The following is a 27,027-nucleotide window of genomic DNA, read 5'->3' on the forward strand; positions in this document are numbered from 1 at the left end:
CCATCTACCAAAACCTCAGTGTTCCTTGGAGGCATGTTCTTCAGCTGTAAAGGAAGAAAATCCTCATATGCAGCTATGGTATATGCTCCTCTACGGAGTCAACTTTTGCTGTCACAGGTTGTCCAGCTGCAGGGAAGGATCAGAATTCAGGTCTCATTTAACGCAGCAAGCTAGGAGAGATATCAGTATGCACTGGATAGAAACGCTTTGAGAAATCTGTCAACATTTTTACTTTTATCAGTGATTAAGGGCATGAGATCTCAGATGTCAGTGATACGATGTCTTTGGCATATACGAGACTTAGCTTGCATATCCAGTATCATGAAAGACAGCAAAATAATAACAAAAATAATCCTCTGCCTTGGACAAAATGCTGCTCCCTTTTATTTTCATAAAAGACCTACACAACAAGAGATGTACTCTTCCATCATTTCAATGTCAAAACTACTAAAAATTGTTCTGTCTTGAAAATGAAAGAAGACAGGCACAGTGTGTAGCAGAATACATCAGTATATTGCAGAATACATCAGTATATCAAGCTTACTTTCATGGTCTGCCCTGACTATCCAACTGTTTTGTAGTAAATCCCCAAGGATATGATAAAGACTTGTTAAAATGAGTAGAGCTATGGATCCCCTCGGAGACTTCTGCAAGACTAATGTAGTTGGAAGAACAAAGAACTTGGAAAGATCTAGAAAACAACTGCATGAAGTATTCTTCAATGTCCAAATCCCCCTTTTTCTGTAAATTGGTGAAGTGGGGAAATAAAAGCCTGATCTGGAGTACTATTTCTTCATAATTTGTAGTCTTAGAATCACAGAATATCTCGAATTGGAAGAGACCCATAAGGATCATCAAGTCCAACTCCCTGCTCCTCGCAGAACTACCTAAAACTAAACCATATGACTAAGAGCATCGTCCAGACGCTCCTTTAACTCTGACAGGGTTGGTGCCACGACCATTTCCCTGGGGAGCCTGTTCCAGTGACCGACCACCCTTTCGGTGAAGAACCTTTTCCTAATGTCCAATCTGAACTTCCCCTGATGCAGCCTCATTCCATTTCCTCATGTCCTGTCCCTGATCACCAGAGAGAGGAGATCAGCACCTCCCCCTCTGCCGCCTCCCTTCAGGAAGGTGTAGACTGTGATGAGGTCACCCCTTAGCCTTCTCTCTTGCAAGCTGAACAAACCAAGTGACCTCAGCCACTCCGCATAATAGTATGCACAGTATAGATGTAATTTTTCACAGGCAAAGTAACTGCACATGCAGATTTCTGTTTGTTGATGTAAAGTTCCCTGCAACACTGATTTGCTTGTGCCATTTGCATCATTCTGTGGAATTTCTCGTTTATCAGAAAGAAGATTTTTTGGGGCTACTTCTTAACATTAAAATTTGACTGTATTTTTTGAATTATTTTAAAGAGGACAAGTAAGCAAAGTTAAAGTCTATTTACACATTTATGGTTGGCATCAGCTGAATCACGTGCTGGGAAAACTACATCTGCTTTTCTACACTCCCTGAAGTCCTTGGATCAAAGTCTGTTCTTGGATGCTGCAGTGTAATATTGGGATGAGTCCACCAAGGCCAATTGATTTGCTTCTCTTTACCAAGAAATGCAGTGTAACTTGAGGTTAGGAAGAACAAATTTTGATCAACGAGATAAGTGAACTTACTCCAAAAATCACACCCGGGCAACTGAGCATTTAGCCATCTGGGAGTTGACTAACCCATTGCTGACCACAGAAGTGAAACACACATCATCCAATTAATGAAGTTCAGATAGACACTAAAATGACCACACAGTTTTACTGACAGCTCTCAGCATATGCGACCAAGGGGTCAGTGTTGGGAATCAAGGTCTAGGACACACTACTGAAAGCAGGAGAGAATACTTATCTCTAAATTTGCTTTAGGGTCTCATATCTGATCTTTCGTAGGTGCACCGTGACTGAAGTATTATCTTAGATTCTCAAGAATGAAAAGGGCATGAAAATGCTTTTCTGAAATGACATTCACGCTCTTGATGTTCTCTTAAAAAAAAACCCAAATGTACAGACTATTTATTCAATTGCATATATGCACAGGCATATTTTAGTCTTAACGGTATGTTTTAGTAGCTGTTTAAAGGTTTGAAACACACTCCTGATTCAGTTAGAGGAAACAGTGCACGTACCTTCTTCTGATGGCAGAAAGAAATGTATAGCTAGAACAGCTTACAAATGGCTCTCAAAGCACAGCAAGCCTAGGTTGTTTTATCCACAAAACACACAAAAGTACATTTACCTTCTTTAACTTTGCTGCTCCGGCACCAGAGCGAATGGCCTCCAGAAGGGCTTGCCTTGCCTCCCCAGGGTTACCTGTAGCCGTGGCAGAGTATTTAGGAGCTGTTGCTGCCAGCTGAGTGGGAGGTGGTGGTGGCGGTGGCTGGGCAGGGGCAGGTGGAATACCAAGCTGCTCTTCCTGAGGGTCTTCGGCCTTCTGCAAGGACAGTTCTACGTTCCTAAATCTCTGCAGCTCCTCAGAGGCCAATGAGGAGATCTGCTCATGATGCAGTTGAAAGGAAGCAATTAATATCAAGCATGACTAAACTGTAATTATTTGACATTTGATGCACTTTCAGTACCCCGATTTCACTTTGCTTGAAAGATGTAAAACACACAGAACTTTTGTTTGCTCATGGGTTTGAACATTTGTTACTACTTACTCACATCACTCAGCTGGGCTGATTACCAGCATCAAGTATTTGGCACTGACTCTGTCTCAGAAACACTTTATTGGCATTTACTGTGAGCTCCAGCATCCTGGCATGTAAGGTAAGAGAGAGAGAGTTGGACTTGGTATTCATTTGGAAACAACCGCAGGGGTTTTGGAATCAGGAAGATACATTAAGGCTGCAGTAGCCACCCAGGAATCTTGTTACTTTTTGTAGTCTGGGCTGCAGAGAAATAATCTCAGATGACAGGGAGGCTTTTCTACATCTGAGATCTCAGACATGGCTTCATTGAAAAAAATGCTGTTAAATCTAAAGTTTCCAGCCAGACTGAAAAAAAAACCAAAACAAAACACAGGACCAGAGAGAACTACGTGAAAGCACTGAGGACAAAATCAATTGACTGCTCTTCCAACCGTGTTTCTGTGGAATTTTTGAAACTAAAATTCCTGCACGTACTATCAACTTGGAAACCCATCATACTTTAAATGAATGCAGGGGGAAGAGGCAATCTTTCAGACTAAGCCAGCTTTTCCATCAACTGTCTCAACAAATATTTTTGCCGTTAACAACGTTACTAGTAATAATCATGATAAATTGTTAGTAATTACAATGATTTGGCGATTATTAAAAAATTCAGTATCATGTGCCAAATGGGAGGTTTTCAAGCAAATGCATTAGCATTCCTTTCTCAGAGAAACTGATGCACAAAACTTCTCTAGTGAAAAATGAAAGAATTAATCTCCCATCAAACAATTTGCATCCAGAGAGCTCCCATATTCTATGCCTTCACTGTACATACACACACACACAATATATGGGAATAACGTCACGTCAGATAAAACACAAACATTGGAGATAACATAAAAGAGACAGCCCTTTCATCATAGCACATCTATATCTCACCTTGTACACATACAAACATGGTGCTTTAACTAGCACAGGTGACACAGCGTGAAAGAGAAGCATATGGTTTCTAGGCAACTTTCTTTAAAATGATGGCAAAAGCTTCTCTCCTGAAGGAAAGTATTCCAAAAAGTCTCTGTGATAATACATCACCACTTCATTATCAGAGCCTCTTTTACACAAATTCATATTTATTCCCAATGAACGCAGAATGCAGTTAAGGATATGTGAAGATGGCTGCTGCCTAGCACATTCTGCTCTCAAGCTCAGAGGAAGCTGTACCCTACCTGCGGCAAGGGTAGTAAGATATTTGAGGGATGAAGTAACTGCCTAAGACAGGCAAGAGATTCTTTCTATCTAATGCCAGCTATCTGGCTATGTGCTAATGGCCTGAGTCATTGCACGAGGGAAATGGGAACCTCCTTGCCAAATACACATCCATGGCTGGCTCAGTGAACTGAGTGAAGACTAACGTTAGAACAATGCAGGTTTTGGCTGTTAGGAATAAGAGATGCTTTAATGATTAGGTAAATCTTTCAGACAGAAGGAATCATCCTGCTGTGGTGAAAGCTGATGTTCCATCAACATCAATTACTTGCATACAATTTGCATGCACCAGCTCACATTAAGTGATGAAGAAACCCTAATGTGTTTTCAGGTACCTGGCATTGGATGCATACGGTAGGTAATGCAAATATATTAATTTAACTGCGTAGTCCTGAAGTATGAAAAGACCCCACCTAAACGTGAAAATGATGAACATTTTATGTCTTCTATGTACACTCCCTGTAATTTGTTTAGATGTCTAAGTGCTTCTCAGCTAAAAGCACATCATTTGAAACAGTGTTAAGTTTTTCAGCAGATGAGAAGATCTGCTATGCTCTCTGTGAAAGTCAGATCTGGTCTTGTGTCATCATTTCCCCTTCAACTTTCCCCTTTGCAGCACAATGTTTAGTTTGTGGCATATCTGGGTTTATTCAAAACACCCAGTAGGAACAGAACTGAAGAGATCACTCACCATCTTGCTTTCTTACCTTTTTCAGCTTTGAGATACCACTGTGGCCTCTAATTGCTGCTAGTAGGGCTGAGCGCTGATTCTCTGGCTCAGCATATGAGGGTTTCCTGTGACTGCCGTTTAGTGCACTGTCTGAAACCTGGAATATGAAAAGAATAAACCTCACATTGTTATTAGATATTTACTTAGAGATAGTTCGGAAACACTATTAGAAATATTTCTGGCACTTGCACTAGAATGCAAGCTATGGAGACTAATCAATCTGGCCTGCTTTTACAACCCTTGCTCACCCTGAACGGTGAGGACACATGTAGACAGTAATGCTGTACTTACAGATGCAGTCTCATATCCCCTGAGCATGGACTCAGTGGCAAACAGCATCACCTAGTATTACAAAATGCAGGCCTTTTTCATTGCAGGTATTTACAAGTTTTCTCCATGCTGTTTGCTCCTGTTTTTACACAACGCACTGAAATGTGGGTTCAGCTCTTAGGCTAAGGTCAATTGTCTCTCCTTTACGCTGTATCTCTGCACTCTCTGCCTCTTCTAGCTACTGCAGCAGCAATGGCGTTGCATAATACACAGGATGTGCAGAATAAGCAGTGGCTTCGTCTGTATTTTGCCATTATAAATTTTCCAAATGCCTTGCATACACCAGCTCACCAGCAACTGTACCAGTTATAAAACCTCTGGTGTCTGACAGGGTGAATACAGGGCTCTGCAGTCTAAACAGGCTAAAAATGGTCTCCACTTTACCTTTCTGAGTTTCTCCTTTCCCCCTCCTGTTTGAATGGCTTCCATTAGGGCACTGTGCAGTGACGTATCTTTCTGAATTGGTTTTTGGACAACAGGCTTGAACTTCTTCTTTGGTCCAAAGATATTGGTCTGCACATTAACATCCAGTTCACTGGCAGCATTACTATCTGAACCATCACGTTTCTCCTCCTGTTCTGACTCTGCGTTTGCTGCTGCACCATCTAGCTCGGGTGAAGCTTTAAGCGGACTACCTTGTACACTGTTAGCAGGAGGCCATTTAGTGACTCGCAAAGATGAGCTGAAAGAGGACGGGACTCCTTGGAAGTCAGGAGATTTGAGAGATGAGGCTGAATTAGTATGGGTCAAAGTCTCACATTTCTGGTCAAACAAAAAACGTGGTCTTTTCTCTGATATACTTTGTTTGCTGTTTAAGCCATGATCATCTTCTGCACTGATGTTATCCTTTGAAGAGGATTTAGTAAGTGGGACACTGGCATTCTTTTTATAGAAACTCGCAGGAGCTTGATTTGGTGCCCTGATGTTAACTACTTTGTTTTCCACACTAGAATTATCACCAGGTGTAAACCTGTGTGATGCTTTTTGACTGCAAGTAAAAATACTTGAAAGTGTTTCTCTTGTTTCTGCTGATTCTGTTTCCACAGGGCTATATTTGGCCACAATAATACATCTTTTTGGTGAAACTTCTGCTTCAGTTTTAACCTCCCCTGTCCCTTGCTTATTTTCATCTTTCTCATGATATTCCATAGAGTCAGACTTAAAGTGTCTTGCAATGGCAGACGCAACATACTGACTTGAAGTTCTCCTGTGTGGCTTTAGAAATGGAAGCTCCAGCTTGTCCTTATTAATGGTTTGGGTCACTAACGGCGTTATCTGAGACTGTGTACCTGGAAGAGTTGGTTTGGTCCTTTCATTCTCAGACTGTCTTTCAGCTGCCTGGGTAGTAACAGTTTGTGGTGCTACAGGTTTCGGAGCTGCAAGACAGACAGGTTTGTGTTCATGTTTTATAGTAAAGGGCTTAGAGTTTGTGGTGACTGCTGACTTTTTAGAAAGATGCTCAGCAGGGTCATCGCTTTGCTTTTCCATGGAACTAGACCTCCAGAATGCCTTCACTTTCCCGAGATGAATTTCTTCACTTTCATCAATAGAGCTACCTGGTATGTGCTTACTGACACCAGTGTTTGGGCCTATAAGGTTTCCTAGTTCATCTATCTTAATGGCACCAGTGGAGAGTGAAACTCCTCTATCGAAATGTTTTACTTCAGGCTTGGGAGGGACAACTTTAAAGGTTGTCAAACCCATTTTAGGTTCGTAGTTTGTTCCTGAATTCTGGGCACGATGACACCATGTGGGTGTTGATGGGACTTCTTCTACTTCAATTTTTTTTGCTGGTGGCCATTTGATTTCTAATTCTGATTTACTTTTTTTCAGAGATCTTTCCCTGTTACTACATTCATTAAATGGATTTAGCTTATCTTTTGCTGAAGTGATTTCAGCTGTGGCCTTGGAGTGAGATGGAGTCAGCTTAGGTTTACATTCCTCAGATTTCACACCATGTTTGGGGGGGATTTCCAGTCTCAAGTTCTTTTCACCTCTTTTTTCGAAGGAGGATGTGAGGGATTCAAACATATCTCTCCTCTGTTCCACAGGCAAGTGACTGAATTCGTTTTCAGATGGTTGCTGATGTATTAAGTCTCTGGATAAGCATACAACTCCACCATCTGTGTGTCCCTTATCAAAGGAACCTGCATTGTTGTTTTTATTTGGAAAGTTTCTTGTATTAACAGAGTCAGATGAGATATTCTGTGAAACCCTTGTCTCCATCTCTTGATTTCCAGATGAGTTAGAGGTGCTAACTTCGGGAGCATCATCTATGACTGTTACTGGAACAGATACGGTAACATCTTGAGCAGCCTCAACTTTTCTTACATCTGGGCTCAACAATTCATTTTCGCACTCGGAGTCATAGTTACTTATGCCATCTACTGCTGCAAAATATACATACAACATTACATATAGGCAGTATTTAGGCAAAATAACTTTAAATTACACAAACAGCCATTACAAGCTTAAGTGGATCAGATATTTTAGTTACACTAAAACTAAGAGGAGTATATTTATGCCTGTATTACAAAAAAGGAGAGATCTGGGTCCTTTTTATTATCTGGTTGCTGATTAGGATCAGCCAAATATTCCTGCAGTCCTCCTGCTTCAGCCAGTGGGAAACACACAAATGCAGCTGAAAGCAGAATTTAATCTATTGTTCATACCTTATCTTTGACTAACTTCTACAGTGATAAACATTTCACCACATGACTCCAAAGAAGAAACATTTCTGAGAAACAGTGAGCAACTCCAAATTATGTTTCCCAGACCTGGTTAGTAATAACAGCCCAGCTGAAGGATTTCCTTGAGCAAGCAAACAAAGAAACAGTACTTATGTTTTTTCTCGATTCTTCTCACCCTTCATTACCAGCGACTCCAGAAGCCTCATTGTGCAAGAAACTTAACTCTCCCTTCAAATTTGCTGGTATAAATCAAGGGTTACAACACAGAAGCTAACAAATTGCAGTGTTAGAGAACTCACAGAAATTAAATCAGAATCAAGTCCACTGCAGAAGTACTGAAATAAAGATGGGAAGTTTTAAAAAAGTATTCAACATCATTTGGTGACAAACCATTAATAAAGAAATCCTTTTAATCACAGTAGGAAAAAGAGGAGCACAGTATGACATTTTATCTCTTCCCACTGTTTCTTTTCATGTTTTTCAACTTTTAACTTTAAAATATGTCTGCTAACACAGAGGAGGCATTGGATAGAAAAATGTCCCACTCTTCTCCAATTCATTATGATACAAAACAAGAGGCATTGTTCATTAAACACAGAGCTAAACTCACAACTGATTAGCTTCACTGAAGTCAAAGAAATTATACCAAATTTGGCCCATAAAATGTGTCCATAAATTGTTGTTCTTCTCTTTTTGGTAGCAGACACCGAAATACAACGACAATCTGATAAACAGCCTGAAAAATACGCAGGGCGAGTCTGTAAAGCGTGGCTGACCTAGAAGCAAAGGGAGAGCAGCCACTTTGGGTTGACCACATTCTGCCTGTGAGTTGTTCCCAGTGATCTTAGTGAGGAATGTACATATGTCTCAGAGTACAGTTTGACTCTACATTTCCTGGCTATGCCTCTCTCTTTTGTACTTCAGAAGTAACAGACTTCCCTACCTTCTAAATCTTCATCCAGGCCAGCCAAAGTCTGCTGGAGTTGTGCAGCAGTGAATATATCCTCATCCTCATGCTTAGCCAAAGCCATTTCTTCATCTCTCCTGCTAAATGAAAGAGAAGAAAAAAGTTGGGTCTCCCTTTTTTTCACTTTGCACTGCTGCTCTGAAATACGCTCTTGTTTCAGCTCCTTTGGTTCCACCTGGGTTCTGATAATCATTCTCTAAAGTATGAAAAATACACAGCCTTAGAGACATACACCACCACCACCCTGACACATCCACATCTAGGAAGGATCTCTGTGGTGCCTGGGCATACTCAGCGTGCTGGCGATCAAAAGATTAGGATTAATACAGCCTGTCGCAAGGAAAAGGTCTGGCTTCACTGTGAAATACACATTTCAGCTGGGCTGCAGAAAAGCAACACACGCCAAGGCAAAAGTTTTGCACAGCCATACAATTTTAAAGCAGACCACTAGCCATCCTGTGCACCCACTATATATGAACCTTAATGAGATAAAAACTGCATGGCAATGAAAAACGAATACAGCTAAGTCCTATTAAACAATGACTCTGCATCCTGAGAGGAGGGAGGGGAGGAGGACAGAGAACTAATCCCTTGTGAGCTGTTTCTAATGAAACCTATCAAGGGGCCTGATTTTGCCAGAAAATAACTCCACGGTTTTTGATGAAGTTGTACAATGATCTAAAACAAGTCTGGAATCAGAACGAGTGCCAAATGTTGTCTTGGCTTATTAAAAGAAAAAAAAAAGAAAAAAAATGAAACAAAGAAAAATCCTAAGAAAAAAATAACTAAAATAAGAAAAAATACACACAGCAACCTGTTATACAATAGACCTTCTGTTTCTTAGGAAGAAAAATCTTGACCAGCAGAGCTTTTCTATCTAAATCATTGAAGCCAGGATTTCACATTGGGCAATCCATTTTTTTTTTCCAGCTATCTGATCCTCACCTGAATTTAAGACATTGTCATCTGTGACACTGTATCTAAGTTTTGACCTTCACCTTTCAATGTGACGAGCCTATTGAAAAAATAATTTTCTATTCTAGCCACACTTAAACTAACTCTGATCAGGCAAAGCAGATTTGCCCTTTTCAAGATCAAACCTTTAATAGCACAGATACAGTAACAGATTACTTTTTTTTTTGTAGTTTACCAAACACTACCCAAAAAATGCCATTTTTCTGCTGCCCTTTAAGGTAACAATCTAAACAAAAATTCAGTGATGTTTCCTGACATTGATTTAAATTATGTCTAACAATGTAGCTTCCTTTTTTGCCATTTTATTGTTTGATTTTTCCCTTGCTCACACCAGGACCAACTGAAAGCACATGTTGAGGTATCAGGTATTTTATTCTATTTTACTTTATTATGCAATTATTTATTTAGCATTCACCTCTCCTTTCTTTCTGTCTTTTGTGGTAGTCCTGGAGCCTGATTCTTCTACTCACACCTAACTGCCTTGTACTTACAAAGCTGAGTTCATGTATGTGGGATCAATGAAAACAGGAAAAACACACCTGCAAGGAAGCCTTCCAAAACTTTTTTCACATACACATCCTTGTGTATCTGAACACATAGATGGGACGAATTCAAGATGGCAAGGCTACATATATGCCCAAGTAGTTTCCTAACCTGGAATCTAAGACAGAAATTTGTATTGGTTGTTTGAACAGAGAGGAAGAGAGACAGTGCTCTGTGACTGGAATACAGTTTCTTGCAGCATTTGCCATTGACCTGAGTTTTGACAGGCCCTGAACTTCCCCAGAAGCCAACATGAACTCATGATGCTCAGGGCTAGCACCCACACTGCAAGAGACATAGTAAATTGAGTTTTCCCCCTGATAGATTAAGAGAAAGGTGGCACAAATCAATCACAGTCTCCAGAGGAGGCAACCAGCGCTGTAAGACTGCAGTCCTACTGTACCCTGAAGCGCACACATACACACAAATCAACAAGATTACTCATCTGAGCAATGTGACAAAAAGACTTAAGCTTACTGCAGCATTCAGATTGGGATAGAAGTCTGACAAACAAAACTCTCAACTTGAAGGTGGCAGAAAGAATGAACTGACCAAATTTCATGTATTGTTTTTTGCAGTGGAAAGTTTTCTAAAATTACTAAAAAATACTTGTTCTCCTCTGAGTGCATTTTAAAACTATTTATGTGCAAACTCAGAGAGAGCATTTTTGATAGGAGAATCATTCAAACTGTGCACCAGCTCAGCAACAGGTCTATCCAGTATAGAAGGCAAATAATTGCTTTCCTCTTTACAAAGCTGATCTTGCAGGATAGTTATCCACAACTGGAAGCAATTTACTGATGCAAATTGAGACTCTTTCTCTAAGCTACTGTGAAGAAGTTGTTTCCAAAACCTTGGAAGAAGTATGTATAAACCCATACCTATCAGAGAATGAGACCCCATGTCACAAAGGCCATGCCAGCTCACCATCTTGTTGGTACCTGATTGTATCTTTCTGTTGCCTGACTGTTCTACAATACAGCCAAAATCTGTATTACTAAAGCTGTCTGTGCTGGGCTTTCTCCAGGAAATAATGGAAACTATTGGCTTGAGAATTTTATAGGAAATTTAACTAAGAAAATATATTTGAGACTGCAACAGGGATTCCTGGGCTCCAAACACACAGTGCGGGTCCACTGCACTGACCAGGTCTTTTCTCCTGTCAATCAGTGGAATCTTTCAATGACTCCTACAGCAAAATTATCTTCTTGATGGTGCAACAGTCAGCTGAGGTCTCTTTCATTATCCTCTGTGCACTTATGCAGGGACTATACATAATTTGCCTCTCAATCTCCGCTTCAATCTCCTTATCTAGACAACTGGGATCATAATATCCAATTCACGGAATTTTTCTGAAAGAAAGAGAACAATGCAGTGAAAATGAAAGGATTCTTATTTGCTCTTACAGAGAGAGCTTCAGAAAAAGCAGATCTTTTCTTTTGCATTTCCAAATTCCTAAAAGAGCTATTTTTCAATGCATCTCCAAACTCACCTACAAAGCAAACCAGAAAGTATAGATTAATCACAAGGCTCTTCTTAATATTCTTAGCATCAGGAATTTAAAATGTGATAAGTGTTTTGGGAGATGAAGGTCTGGTAGTTTCCTGTAGCTCACATGAATTATAAATATGCCTAAGAAGATTCTTTCTCACAACAGTATTTGGGAAAGGAAAACAAAAGGGCCTCATTTTTTTTTTTTTCATAGCCGCCTTCTTTTCTAATCCTATACACTTTCCTTTTGTTGACAGCTCTGTTTTGGCCAGAATCCAAGAAAAATATGACTTATTCTGATACCATGTTTTACATTCTGGATAAACACTACCAGTGGTATTTTCTCACACACACTTTTTTTTTACTTAGGGAAGAACTTGATAACCTTTACACCGCCTTTCTGGTAAAACGTGAGGCACTAAAAATACAGCACTGGCGAGCATTTAGCACAAGCTTGGAACAGCAAACGTGCATAGTTCCTGGAAGCCTGTGCACTTATTACTTATGTAGATTAGTAGAGATTTCTGCAAGAGTACAGAATGGAGCAAAGCGACTACTAAACTACAGCTTTTAGTACTCCACCGAGTGCAAGCTACAACGCATAATTACTCCTCGGCAGTCGTTTGTGCAGTTGGAGACAAAATGAAACTTACAGCAGCATTTTGTCAAATTAGTGCCACGGGAGACAGACATTTATGACAAAGTTTACTTTCTAAGAAAGGGAGAAAAAAACTCTGATAAACCTAGCTAGAAACGCTGCATTAAAAAGAAACCTAAACCAGTGGTAAGACAATGGATTGGCAATGACAGAAACTGCCATTTTGTCATAGTTAGAGCAGCTTTTCTTGAAGGTCTGCAAATGATATAACTGACCTGAGTGCCTTTGAGCACTTCTCAGGAGTTCTGGTGAGCCTCATGTATGGCACCAGAGCACACACTTCTGCTTTAGCTGTGAAAATACAACGTAGACCTATGTAAACTGCAGAGGCTGAGGAAGAAATTCAGTTGTCTGAACTTAGGCACTTGGTGCCATTTGAAATACTGTAGGAAATTCAAGACATCTGTCTGGGGCTGGTAGATACAGCATGGAACACAGGGAAAGCCATGTCTGCTGGAGTGGCAGCGGGCAAGATGAAATGGCAGTAGACATCTCTCAGGTTAATTGAATGTGACCTCAAAGTCTCACTCATTTTGCACCACATTTGCTACATCAAAAGACTCGAGAATGTGGCTCCTGTAAATTTGTTACTAGCTGGGGAGGGAAGTCAGAGGCAGGGTAAATAACAGAGTCAAATCCAGACAGGCACATCACACTGTGCAGTAGCACAAGCAGGGAAGCAGTGAGTGCTGTCAGGCAGTTCAATGGACATCGAGAGCATTCAGCTTCTCATGTGTGTCTCAAGCAGCTAACAGGGACTGACCAATGTGGAAAGCTGATACTACACTTTCTCCAGACTGGGCTTTGGAGTATCTGGGCTCTTTTCCCAGCTCTGATAGTCTTCTCGGTCTGATATTCTTCTCGGTCTGATACTGGGGAATTGCTTTAACCCTTACGTGCATTTCCAAAAGCATCCAGAATATTCTCCTCTTACATAATGCTGGAAAGCAAAATGCTTCTACCTCGGGTGTGTAAGAGGAGACAGATGTGGAACCATTTTAAGTTGTAGAAAATAGCACATCCTTTTTGAATACAACTTTCTATTCAACCAGGCCAGAAAGATGACATCAAGTAAACCCACAGTGTTTATATATTTGGTTTTGTGACTGATGAAGCAAAGTACTCTTCAAAAGTGGAGGTAACTATTTTCCATATTAGTCAATAGTTTACAAAATCTTAGAGACCATTTTCCCATTCTTTCTATTTCTTAGGCTAGGTGACTTTTTAAAATTTCCTTTTCAAGAAAGGAATATAACAGCAGCAGGAGAGCAGCTAGTATAAATGGTGGACTTTCTGGTCACCTAAGCTATGACCTGACCATTTCTGCTGCCTCCTGTGAACTTGAGCATAAAGTTTTAATGTCTGAACGACCAAAGCCTGCTAAAATGTCGAATCTGTAGACTGAATGACCAACTTAGAACTGGTTAGATGACAAAGTCATCACTTGTAGTGATGCAAGATTTCTGAAAGTGGCAGGCCAACAGGAAAAGGAAAAAGCACCTGGTCATATTCTGTGGAATACCAGATAACCTTGCTTTTTATGCTCTTCAACAAGTGATAAAATCAAAGCTGCAGGTACTTTTGGAGAGCAAGGTAGAGGTATAAATTCCATTCCAGATTTTTTAGTTATTCTGTTTCTAGTTCTCTGGGACTACATCAAACTTACAAAAGTCTTCAGACTGCATTTATACCTGTGCTGAATGAAAACCATCACAGATTGAATTAAACTATTTTCCAATCCTAGAACACAGAGGTCCAGTAGTGCCCTCAGATATAAACCCACTCAATTAAAAATAAGAACTTGTAAATGTAGATGAGCAGGAAAATGGTGTAGTTTTCAGTGGTTCTTCTACAGTCCTCCATGGTTACTGATCAAAAACCTAAACAGAAAGCAAATGAAGATTCTTTTGCTTAGTATAATTTTGTGTTTTAACACTAGAAATCTCTAAGCTTGTTACAAACCAGGGTGAGGGTCCTGCTGCAAAAGCAGCAGCTTGTAGTTGCTATACTGCTGGAAGCGTGCCCCCGCTCCTCCCTTCCTACACGGGTCTCTGGCAACAGCTTCCCAATGGGAAAGCCTGCAGCCGGACAGCCTTGCCAGAAATAGTCAGGAAAGTGGACTAGCATGATTTAAATCTTAATACAGCCACATCACCTGTGCAATATAACACTGCAAGTTAAAAGATGGCATGGTGAGATTAAATAACTTTTCTTGGTTTACACAGAAAAATAAGAAACAGAACAAGGACCAGAGCCTTTCTCTCCTGGAAGCCAGCACTACACATTTAGCAACCCAGGCTGCTTCCTAACATGTAAAATATTCTACAGCTCCAAAGTATACGGCATTTTTCCAGCGGATGAGTTTAACAGAAAGGCTAATCTGGGATTCTTGCTCTATAATGACTGTGAGTATCTATTACTTAACCATAATATCATTAGAATATTCCTTCCACGAATATCTGCCAGCAAAAAAGTGCATGAGAGTATCCAAATTTAAAGCAGTTTCTGGAACAAGGGGAAAGGGAAAGCCAGAGATAAGGAAGGAAATTAGCAAAACTATGTAAGAAGCAGAGGCTTGCAAATCTGTCAGACATCTGGGTCTTAATTAAGTCGTTTTTCATCCCTCAAGTTCTCCCTGTCACTTTAACTCTTTCTCTTCCTTCCTCCCCCTTGAAACTACATTTCTGTTTTCAAAAAAGTAAAACATGTGCCTCCCCAGCTAGAATAAAACCTATCCTACAGAGAAACAACAGAATAAAACTTTCCCATGTTTTTCAGAGATACAAGTGCCATGTAATTATATAGAATGTGTTTTTGCACAAAGAGGTAAATATAATACATACATAAACTGCTATTTTTCACTACAGTTTTTCTCTTCCCTTCCTGCCTGCCTTCTGCCACTCACTATTATACTTTTTTTCTTCCTCTGACCAGCTTCATGGCTGCATTCTCTCCAGCTCCTGACTTATCTTTCCCTCCTGTCCCTCCCAAGTGGAATACAAAACCTTGTAACATTTGAATCTGAATGAGCTGAAAATTAAGCAGAACGAGTTCACCCACCCCTGTGCTTTCAAGCTTTTGTTTCAAACTAACTAATCAAAACCCTAACAGTTTTGTAGCAAACAGTGAGTATTTCTCAGGTTGGGAACTGAAGACCACCCTTCTCCTCCCAGTAGCTTCAACTACCCTAACCAGAGCCAAAGGCAACAAATTCTCCCAAGAGAAAGGAAGGAAATGGGATTCTCCCTCTCCAGATCCACGGCATAACCCAGTCTCGGCAGGGTTCCCCCATCCTATGCCCTCCGCTAGCTGTACATGAAAAAATATTCCTTTCTCATGGCTACGGAAACAGAAATCCAAGGGAGGGGAAAATCTCTTTCAGACCCCTGGAAGGTATTTTATCTGTTTGCCCCAGACAAGTCTCTATTTATTCAGCTTTATAACTGCCAAGTTCCTTTTACATTCTAAAATATTTTTATTTTTTAAATCTTTTAATACATTAAAAACCTTTTCAAAATAAAAAAAAAAAAGTTTTGTATTTTAAAGTGTTTTTCCTGCTCTGAGAGAGGCTAGTGGAACCACTCACTCTTAAGTCTCCTTTTAAAAACCCGATTTATCAATCGCTTATAACTTCGAGAAATTACGTATCTTTTCTAGGTAGCAATCCAAAAGCAACAATTTATATCATGTTGATGATCATTCTATTCTTTTATTTCAGCCAAAATGGTTAAACGTTGTCCAAGAGCAGAGCTGGGAGGAAAAGGAGAGCTGCATTCTGATACATGAAATGCTATTTAATGCTCAGCCCTCTGAAGAAAAAGGGTCCTGTGTGGTCTAACTGGTCACTAGTCTGCCTTGACTCTCTGCGCATCAGCTTTCCTTCTCTAAAACGGGATAATGCCGCCTTTTCGTCTCACGTGAGTATTGTGCAGAGAAATGAACTGAAGCCTGAATGGCACATGGATGCTAGTGTGATGAGTAAGATAAAAAGACTAAAAGGAAATTAAACAGCCTCGTCTCCAGAAGAGAAGTTGAACTGAGAGTGAATGGTGATATACCTGCTTTATTAATTGAGCTCTGAAACTTAGAAAGAAAATAAACCAGAACAGAGTATGATCACTTTAACTAGAGACTTTATCGTACCGCACAAAAGGGGGCAAATTAAGGTTAAAGGGGGGAAGCTAAGGTTACACAGACATCCTTAATATTAACGTTACTTAACTTAAAGCGTGTGACCTAGCATCCCTAATGATACTATTTTAGCATAATTTTTAATGTGTAATTATTTATAAAGTTCCAGACAGTAGGTGTGCACGATGCTTTACAGGCATATAAAATTGTCTGATCCCTGCCCCTAGGAGCCTGAGTGATGACACCACACAAGGGATGGGAAAGGAGGGGGTATGGGAGGACAGTTGCAACACTATGAGATCATGAGATGTACTTAGTGCTACATAAGCAACATTTCAGCTTCTCTGTGGTTTTCTTGTTACTCATTTAATACTATATATTAAAATTTGGTGAATAGATACATAACACAAAGAAATCAACCGTAAGGAAGGATATGAAGACAGACAACTGCGTAGCACAGTGTTCAGAGTCAGCAGTTAATATTAAAATGTTCACAGCCAAACGTTGCATGTAGTCAGTTATTTACACGGGGTTAGCCCTCGGCACCTCCAGCTGAGGACTGGATTCTGCTCCACCAGGCACTGTACAAATATATCGTGAGATATGACAGCTGCATTATGGTTTTTACCATAAAGAAACAGTCAGTGGCTGAAGGGGATATCGGAGGCAGAGAGATGAAGATGGTTTTACAGGTTAGAGGCAGAGCCAAGGGCAGAACTAGAGTGTTCTGACAATTGATTTGATATTCTACATGCTCATTAATATGTGTATTTGGAGTAAGATTGCTTGAACAAGAATCCCAAAACAAAACAAAACAGAGTGAGCTTAGAAGTTGCTCCCATGTACTGGAAAACAAAAATCAGAGGAAAGACTCCAGCTTGGAAACTCTAGAATCTGGGGACCTTCTTTTAGAAATTTCTGTTTCTGCACTTTGGGAACTGAACAAGGTTTGAGCTCTGCTGTGGTTGCCGTTTCTGTGTGTGCAAAGCCTGCAGTACGTGCCATTTCTGACCTGGCCATGCTATTATGCTGCTACGTGCAGACAAACCTATTGCATGTTGAAGACTGTATCCTTAAATGCTCACAACTTTCCTTGACTATCAGCAGCAGACAAGATAATGTGCAGACCCTGCTATGATATTCTAATGCTATCAGGCACTTCAGCTGCACAGAGACCACCTAGGCCACCCAGTAAACAATTCCAGAAAGTCTAAGAAAAATGAATTTAAAACTGAACATACAATTAACCGAAGTCAGCAACATGGAAAAATACTCTTGATGTCTTGGAGCACAGGCTAAGCCTCTGTACCAAACCCAGGTAAGAACTTCGGACTTGATTTTGCTCCTCACCGCAGTTCTTCACGGTGCATGTGCAAAATACCACTTGGTCTTTCTTTATAGCCCTTCACACTCTAAATATAATTTGCTTCCACTTTAAGGGTACTTCTCACAGCCTACAGAGTACAAAATTATTTTAGTATACAGCACTACAAATTCTTAGGAATCAGTTATTTCACTGGGTGAAAACCCCAAGCTTTAGTCAGTTTTACACTTTAAAATGACAATCTAAATATTTCCCTTATTCTTATGAATCATTTTTTCCCAAGCCTCGGCCAAATTAGTTACTAAATAAAATTTCTGGCTTCAGTGGAGCTCAGACTCAAGGAGGACTTGGATTCTCTGCTGCTAACCACTACTACTTTACAGTAGTGACGTTCTCCCAATTTGTTTGTTCTTATCGTCCTTTTAGAATTTAGTTAGATCTTGGTACAGGGACTAGAAGAAGACAGAAAGGAATTAAGAAACTTCATGTAAAATTTTCCTGTAAGTTTTGTGGCTTATGAAACATATTTAAAACTCTGTATAGCTCAGTATCAATTATTCACATGAACTGAAGTTTGGCTTGTCTGGGAATTTAGGAGGCTGGTTTGGTCCCCAAAGTAGTCTGTCATCACAAGAACTATATACAATCTCAGAGCTCCCAACAGATTTTATTAGTTGGGTGGCAGCTACTCTGACAGTGAAAGTTGAAACTGATGTTCTCCAAATTCAGCTGTGCTGAAAATTGTACTCAGAATTTATTTACATCCTATTAAAACAAGAATTTCATACAAATAGGTTTAAAAACCCTCACTTTTTTCCTTCCCTCTACATTTAGGAAGCGGCTTTTGAAAACTTAGTAAGTTGACCTCAAAAGGATTTAGATGAGCACAATTTTCAAAGCTAGTTTGTTTACAAACATAGTTTAGGAATGGAATTGGATTTACCTTCAAATACACATTCAGAGCGCAGAAGTTTAAAAGATACTACTTTCGACATCCCTGCTGTGGCAATCTAAGTGGTTGCTGACATAAGATTAAAATAAATAAAAAATGTTAAGTTTCTGCTACACCATAAAGTTGATCTGAAGCAATTTTGCTGTCTCGGAGCCCAAAAACCAAATAGAATTAATGAAAAAATAACCGAACTCTCAAAACAACAACTGTCTCCTATTTCAGTCTAAAACCACTCTTTCAAAATTATGGACATAGCAGATAAATACAGAATATTTAGCACAATAAAATCACAGAAGATATTAAGTTAGAAGCCTAGTCCAACCTCCTGCTCCAAAGCAGGGCTGATTTCAAAGCCAGATCAGGCTGCCCAGGGCTTTGCCTGGCTGAGTTCTGAGAACCTCCAGGCATGGAGGTTCCTGGATCTCTCTGGGCAACCTCTTCCACTGCTTAACTGCTCCCGATTTGAGGTATTTCCTCCTTATATTCAATTTTTATTTCCTTTACAGTAGGTGGTGATGGTTACCTCTTGTTCTTTCACTGTGTATCCCTGAGAAGCCTCAGAGTCCTCCTTTCATTTAAGGAAAGACTGCAATCGTGTCCCCCCTTACCCACATCACTTTTGCAAGGTGAAAAACCCAGTTGGCTCCTCTCCTCTTTGTACCTCGTGGTCCAGTGCCCCAGCTGTGGCTCTCCTCTGGACCCTCTCCAGTTTGCCAATCTCTCTCTTGAACTGGAGACCCAAGACTGGGCACGGTACTACAGCACTGGCCTCACAGTGGCTGAGCAGGGGCAAGTAATCACCTCCTGACTGCGATGGGCAGTACGCCACATGATCCTTCCAGCTTCCACTTCTTTGGCTCAGCAAGACCCCTGAGCAGCAGTCCTGCTGGCCAGCTTATGAAACGTCCCACTGTCTCTTCCATGTGCAGTCTTTCCAACTACTAAAAATTTCATGTTTGTGTGGCAAAGGTGGTAAATCTCAATGCAATGTACAGAACATATATCTTTGGCTGAATCGAAAGTTGTAGAAAATACTGACTTCCAAGAGGAAGTGTGTCACTTAATGACCTGCGGTCAATCTTTTATTTGACTAAAAAAACAGAGAAAGTGCAAAATATTTTTTTTGCTGGTGAGGATTGTTCTTATAGGGCTTTGCTGTGATGTCTTTGCTCAACTTACGGTAACTTCTCCTCCTCCTCCTCCTCCCCCAAATGTGCAGAACTCGCATTCTGAGGGAAGTTGGGATTGCTGAGTTATCTTACAAGGCTCAATCTAAGTCTACTGAAATTAATGGGTTGCTTTTTCAGATCGAGTCTGGAATGTTAATTCAGTTACTATACAAGCCTAGTAATTCTCAAAATAGAGACTGCATCAGGACCCAAGAAACTGCAAAAGGACAAATCACAAGAAAAATGTATTGTTGAGCAAGTATCTAAGTGAAGCTTGACCTTGTCCCCCTCGATACTGATGAAGAAAGAAGAGACCCAAGATCATTGCCACAGGTTAAATACTGATTTTGGCCTAATTTATCCCTAATTTATTGTGCACTGCATGATCCAAGATGAAGTTCTCCCTCAGAAATGTGTGGAAGGAAATAACTAGGTCATGATACATGCTCTTATGAAGGGGCTACAGATTAGCAGCTGAATGGAGAGAGACCAGAAAGCACAGACTTTGTGTCAATTGAGAATTCAGAGGAATTTCTGGCCCCTGTCCCATGACTCTGCAGCATCACACAGAGCAGATCCCTGTCAGTATTACCAGGCCACCCTCCTTGCTGGAGGCACAGCTTCCTATTTGGCCAGTTTGTATTTGCAAAGTCCTATAAATTTTGGGTTCCCTTTGCAGCCTTGCCACCAACTATGTGAGTTTTGGCAAACAAACAGTGTCAGAGTCACTTGTGCTTGAAGGCAGTTTCTAGTTAAATTCCAGGTTCTCATATTTTCTTGCAAAAACTGCAGGAAAATGTTTGTTTATGCAAAATAAAGAAAATTTTAAAAAAGGAAATATGCTGACCCCTCCCCCAAGGTATAACATCAGTGGAGGTTAGCTTTAGGTGAATAGATATATGCATACACACACCCAACAAACCAACCCTCAAATTTCACTGCATACAATCCTTTTCCACCTGGCTTTCAGTGGCTTGAATTTTACCATTTCATGAATTTTCCATTTTATGATCTGCATGTCATTTTTCTAGATCAACATATAGTCACATTTTAAGCACTTCATATGCTATCAGAACTAGAAAATAAACCAAACTGTAACAAAATTATTTCAGACTTCTTGGAGAAATTAACTCCGGAGGGCAGCGGTCTTTTGCAAGAAATGTAGCTACAAGTTCAAACAGAAAATTGACCTTTGCCTGTTGCTACAAGTAAGTCACTGGAGGGGATTTGGCAGTGAGCTTTTCACTGGGAGGAGTCACTTGGCATTGGTACTGGTTTACAAAAGAGCAGAAGAAAGTAGAAGTTGGTTTTCTTAAATGATTCCCTAAAAGGAGGACATGCAAGATATTTTCCAAGCGCTGGTTGCAAATGAATTTTTACCTCTGTGGAGCACTGTCAGATCCCACGCTATAGCAGTTGGCATTCTTTGCAGGGCACGTCTCTGTGCCGTCCATCGCATCCGCCTCAGTTGACTCCATGTAGCCATTGACCAGCTTGATGTCTCTCAGCTTCATACTGTCATTTTGTGAATCCAAAGACACAATGTCAGATGGGGAGCTCACAACACCCGAGTCTTCTGTGGTGTCCTCAGACGCAAAACAGCTGCTTTCTGATGCCGTTTCTTCCACCTCTGATAGCTCCAGAACCATGTCATCCACTACATGAACATCACGTGCAGGCAGCAGGCTCTCTAAATGAAATATAGCAAGGAAATTTAGCTAAAAGTCATTAGTACATAAATCAAACAGAGAGAGCTATTTCTTTGTAATTGGAAAGGAACACGTGAAATACATTAGAAATAGTAGGATGGAGCTCAGTATTTGTATATAGGATAAAGATTATTTGAAAAGTGACAAAAAATTTGTCCTTCTTTGCTTTTAGAAAGGTAGTTTGCTATGCCCATCCTGTGGAGTTTGGGTTTTATAACTTTCATAGCAAACCAGTTTCCTTACTTCTATGAAGAAAGAACTTTCCAGGGACAGTTTCTTGGGGAATTAGACCAAAGTTAAATGAAGCGGTGCAAGAAATCACTCCTGTTATTGCTTCTGACAAGAAAATCTCATTATTCCTCTTCAGTGCTGCCAAACAGATCATGACATTTCCACTAAGAAGTCTATATACAGGTAAAAATGGGCAGCATTTCCCAGTTAGGACACTGAATTGGTAAACTAGATCTTCTGCTGTCCAACTGGATGTCACTTTATTTTACCACTCTTCAATTTCCCATGCGTTAAGTGGGAGAATAACAATAATCTCTTTTTCAAAGCATATAAAATCAACAAATAAGTATACAGAAAAGCAGACACTGCTATACTTAAAGCAGAACCTTTTCCAAAGTTTAGTCATTTATAAAGGAGATCAAGGGATGTGCCCTTTGCATGTTTAACTCTATTAATAAAGTAGCAAATTTTGACAGATTAGACACAGTACAATCTTTCATGCTCTGTTTTAGTTTGCTTCCTATGAGCTACTTGGGTTTTCATTTGTTTAGAATTTTTTTTTTGTGATAAATACACAAATTTTGTTATTTCCCTTAAGAAATGTACAACTCAGACTCCATCCTGCAATTATGCCATTAAAAGGCAACCCCAACAAGGTCAATAATTTAAATGACTGAAATTATTGAGTGACTAAAGACAGAATCAAGCCCAAACACACTTCTTTTGATCAAAAAGAATCAATAAAGACTAATTTAAATGTTTAATTCAGAATTACAAGTGTGCTCCATTCTCTTCTTCAACCTCAGTAAGCAAAAGGAAGATTAAACAATAGTTTTGGTTCTGATCCTGCAGACACTTGTGGTGGATATTAATTATATGAGAAGTCTCAGGTCTACAAGCGTAACTAAGATTAAGCATACACTTCACTGTTTTTTAAGGTCAGAATCTACAACTTTCTCAAGCATATATGAAGCTACAACTCAATAAAAATGACCAACTTGGAGAAATACTTCTGTATTATGTTGTATATACAAAAATAATTTTTTTAAGTCAGAGAACCAAAACCAACTTTGTCATAAAATGTCATAGAAATAATTTTGTAAGGGTGTAGCTTAGCAGTGAAGCTTTGAGTAAAACTAAAATAAAAATCAAACCAACATTCTCCTTGACTGAGGTTACAAGATGCCATTAAGTACTGAAATTGATTTCTGTCAGCAGAAGCAATAAAATTCAGAGGGTTACAAATCACGATTAAAGCTGTAGGTGCTGTCAAGCATTGATATTAATGATGGAAGATGATCCAAAGATTCTACTGCGACTTTGGAAGCAATGTTACTTGATTTCTTTGACCTTATTTTCTATAACATCAATTCTAGGTTCCAGACTTAAACCAAGAGACCGTTCCATCTAAAAATGGCAATTACAGGAACAAGTTTGTGCCACTGAATGGATTAGAGTATGCTCATGAGAGAACTACAGTTAGGAAAACACCAACATTAAGGAGAAATATGAATAATTTGACATTAAATACCAAATAATAAACCCCCACAAAACCAGACAGTAAACAAACAGGTAAGAGTATATAGTCTGCTTGGCTTTCAAACAAACAAAAAACCACCTCAGTAATCACCCACCACCAAAGCATTAGTAAAAGCTACAATATGTTAAAAACAGAACAAAGTAGGACAGTGAAGAAATATATTTAAAGAGGGAAGCTGAAGATTGGAAGCACACAGGAAGATTTTGAAGTAATGCACAATGCAGTATACCTTGATGCAAAGAGACCTCTGTATAACACAGGCCACACCTGTTGTCACCAGGATGCCATAAATTATCTTCACCCTATAGCTGGCACAGCAATTTTTAACAAAGTACTACTTCCAGTTCCTGACACGAGGATGGCAGGCTTTCCCTCCCTAGCTGTCTCTCTCATTTCCTCATCCTCTTCTTGGCTACCTGCAACTATTTCCTGCATCCTTCTGCTCAGGGATTTAGCTCCTTTTGCTCACACAGCCCTACTTGCCCACTGTAGTAACAGCACTCGAGTCTCTCTCTGGTATGATTCAGCAAGCTACTTTATGGCAGGATCTCCATCCTCCAGCCCACTCTTCCCATGTACTGACAAACAAAGCAAAACCCAATTCTCTTATTATCAGGGTCCATGTGTGAATCAATCCCTATCTGTTACGTCTGGATCTCGGCAGCTGAATCATCCCGTTCAGTGTCAGAATCTCCTCATTCAACAGCAGTTTTATCCTCAAGCACGAACTACAAAAATACATCTTTTATTCAGTGATTAAATTCCCTGTGCTCAAGCAAAACCAGAATGTCCCTCTTTCTTCAAGTCTATCATTTTGTCAAAGCACTTCTCTCACCTTTTATCTTCATTGAGAAGATTAATTAATTTTTTAACACAGTTAACTGTGGCACTGAACAGAGTTGCTGGCTGAGGCAAACTGTTTTGATTGCCACTACTACATCTGAACATGAAAGCACACACATGAAACACAACTGCTATGGTTCTGTGTCATGTTAACAACTTTGTTTCAGCTAAGTGCAGCACTAAAACACCCCTGTTTTAAAGCTGAGTCATCCTTGGATGGATTAAGTAAGAATCTATTCTTCCTTCTACATGCTTGATTAAATCTCCACTGGTGCAAACTAAAGATGGATGGGAATTATTGTGTAATGATATATGACATTAAAAAAGCCTATCTCAACTTTGCTGAGTGGTCCTGACTCCAAGAATCAGAAAATACCTGTTAAAACTTTCTAATTGTACACAGAGAACTGAGTAAGGCGCAGCAGTAGATGTGATTCTGCCTTGTGATTTTTGCATATTTTTTCTCAGAGGAAGTGCACATGCAGAAAACACCACACACTAAACACAGTGTGATCACAATGATGACAGCTACTAAGGTTATTTGTTGATTGAATAAAGAAAAATATCAACATTTGTTTCTCTCTTCTCTGTCATGACACTAAGAAGATTTCAATATGGGCTCTGATTTTCAAGATCTCATGTAGACACATTCAGCTTAAGACAGAACATTCAGCAAGTACTTCAGGATTGGACACACAAATAACAATTGCCACAGATAATATACTACTGAAGTACCTCAGAAGACTGTCTGCATTTCCAAATATATAAGAATGCCAAGATCTTTTTTTCAGTAACATGTGACCCTGTTCACTGGCTTCAGGTGGGGTGTGATATTGAAAGGGCTGTAGAACTTGGCCCGCAGTCTCCAAGTCACACCGAAATCTCTGTGGGACATCACACCCTCAAGTGAAATTGGAGAGTGTCCCTCAACACCCTGCATTGCCACTTACCTACATCCCGCTCCAGGTTGCAGACTGAGCAAAGCTCAAGCGAGTGCCATACCAGGGATCTCCCGTGCTTAGCAGGGACAGCAGCGCTGTGCCTGCACAATTAGGTCAACCACAAGCTACAAAGGCTTTCTTGGGGGGTAACTGGGATGTCTGTCTGCAAGAATGTTGCCTGTGATCATCAAGAGGGAAAAAGGAGAGTAGCTCATCAGTAAAGAATGTGAGCTTCTTGTTTAACACAAAAGAGATCTTGTGGCTTTAATCTCAATAGGCTGTAAGTAATTAGGAAAACATTGAACTGAACTGAGTTTAGAGGCATCATATCTGCACTTATGCAGTTTGATATCGCATATGTGTACACATTACTCATACAGAATGCCAGTGATGGGGAGACAGATAAACCTCACCTAGTTTACATGCTAATCAGCACTTTCAGAAGTGAAGATTTAATTCAATAGGTGAAGACTACCATGGGTAAAATACTTTGATTACTACTATGAAAACAACCACCACCAACGTTGAATGAGATTAGAGTCAGAACTAAGTGTTCAAAAGACACATATCCTACCCAAACTTACAAAATCAGTCATCAAAAGCCAAGCTAGGGCACAAGGTGTAAGTCTTGTCAGACTGTAACTGTTTGCTAAGTGCTGTGACCTTCTGGTTTTACAGCACTGCTGGTGCTTTACTGTGACATTCAATAATGACAGAAAGGGTATATCCAAAGACATTTTTAAAGAGGTAACAGTTGATTTAACCCCTACATGGTGAATAATTTGAACTTCACAATGGTTTTAGAGATACAGATTTCCTCTAATTCCTCTGAGTTTCTGTTAAGAGGTTGGTAATTATTTTCCAATTTCTTTCATCACTTGTTCCACTGCCAAAAACCTTTCTTTTCTTGTACTAAAATTGCTTTGCTGTAGTTCAAATAGTCTATTACAATGAAGTTGTAAAAAATATTACAAACTTCATGATGTTAAAGAATATTAATTCTTATAATGATCCCCAAATTACTACACAATTATTTTACTGACAGTACTTAAAACTAGCAAGAGAACGAAACACTGCTCTGATTATTTGTACTGGCAGTGAAAAATTAGAGCATCACAAAAGACCAGTATTAAAAAAAGTCTACATTTTTTCATACACTTGGAAGAAGGCTGGTGGAAGAAGTGGGAAAAGAAAAACATTTATTATAGCAATGATTAACAGAGATTATGAAAACGGCCAACACAGGATTAGCTTAAGACCTTTCACACAGGTACAATGTGTTCTGGTTACATTTTGCTCATGGATCTAAACCTTGTACATAGAGATAGGCGTTAAAACCATCCAGTGAGCAGCTAAAGCACAAGACAGAATGGGCAGATGTCTCTCTATTTATCACAGTTAAGACTGTTTTAATCTAATATGCTTCCTAGCATATTTGAGCCTACATGCATAATTTATTTTTTTTTTAAATAAAAAGAAATAAAGAAAAAATAAATGACCACTGTTATACATTAACAATAGCATGGGGGAAGTGGGGAATGGATCAAGCTCCAAGGCACTCCTTCTCTCCCAGTTCCTGTAACTGCCTTGCAAAAACTGAAGGTGAGGCCAAGAAATGCTGAAGTGAGAAGCCATGTTTTGCAGCTCCAGCTCTTCTCCAAAATGTGGATGTAGAGCTACCTAATGTTGGCGCAGGTCATTTAGGTCATAGAATCACTGATTAATTTAATTTGGAAAGAATCTCTGGAGGTCACCTAGTTCAACATCCTCCTCAAAGCAAGGCTAACTTTCAGCTTAGACGAGGTTGCTCAGGACCTTGAGCAGCTGAGTTCTGAAAATCTCCAACCATGGAGACTCCAC

At 39.8% G+C, this 27,027-nt stretch overlaps 1 protein-coding gene across 6 annotated transcripts in view; it reads right to left on the reverse strand.

The window, feature by feature from the left end:
- Positions 1 to 27,027, reverse strand: part of COBL (cordon-bleu WH2 repeat protein) — a 161,474-nt gene that overhangs the window by 4,496 nt on the left and 129,951 nt on the right. For 4 of the 6 annotated variants that reach the window (XM_086740424.1, XM_086740429.1, XM_086740426.1 and 1 more), the window contains 5 exons: positions 21,284 to 21,593; positions 8,637 to 8,740; positions 5,388 to 7,393; positions 4,651 to 4,770; positions 2,284 to 2,538 (listed from right to left, as the gene is read on the reverse strand). In XM_086740424.1, the coding sequence (XP_086596550.1) occupies positions 2,284 to 2,538; positions 4,651 to 4,770; positions 5,388 to 7,393; positions 8,637 to 8,740; positions 21,284 to 21,593 (2,795 nt within the window). The remainder of the gene's footprint in view (positions 1 to 2,283; positions 2,539 to 4,650; positions 4,771 to 5,387; positions 7,394 to 8,636; positions 8,741 to 21,283; positions 21,594 to 27,027) is intronic. The other 2 variants (XM_086740425.1, XM_086740428.1) reach the window with 2 other exon arrangements.

This window comes from Chlamydotis macqueenii, chromosome 2, assembly GCF_036417535.1.
Source record: "Chlamydotis macqueenii isolate bChlMac1 chromosome 2, bChlMac1.mat, whole genome shotgun sequence".
Lineage (NCBI taxonomy): Eukaryota > Metazoa > Chordata > Aves > Otidiformes > Otididae > Chlamydotis > Chlamydotis macqueenii.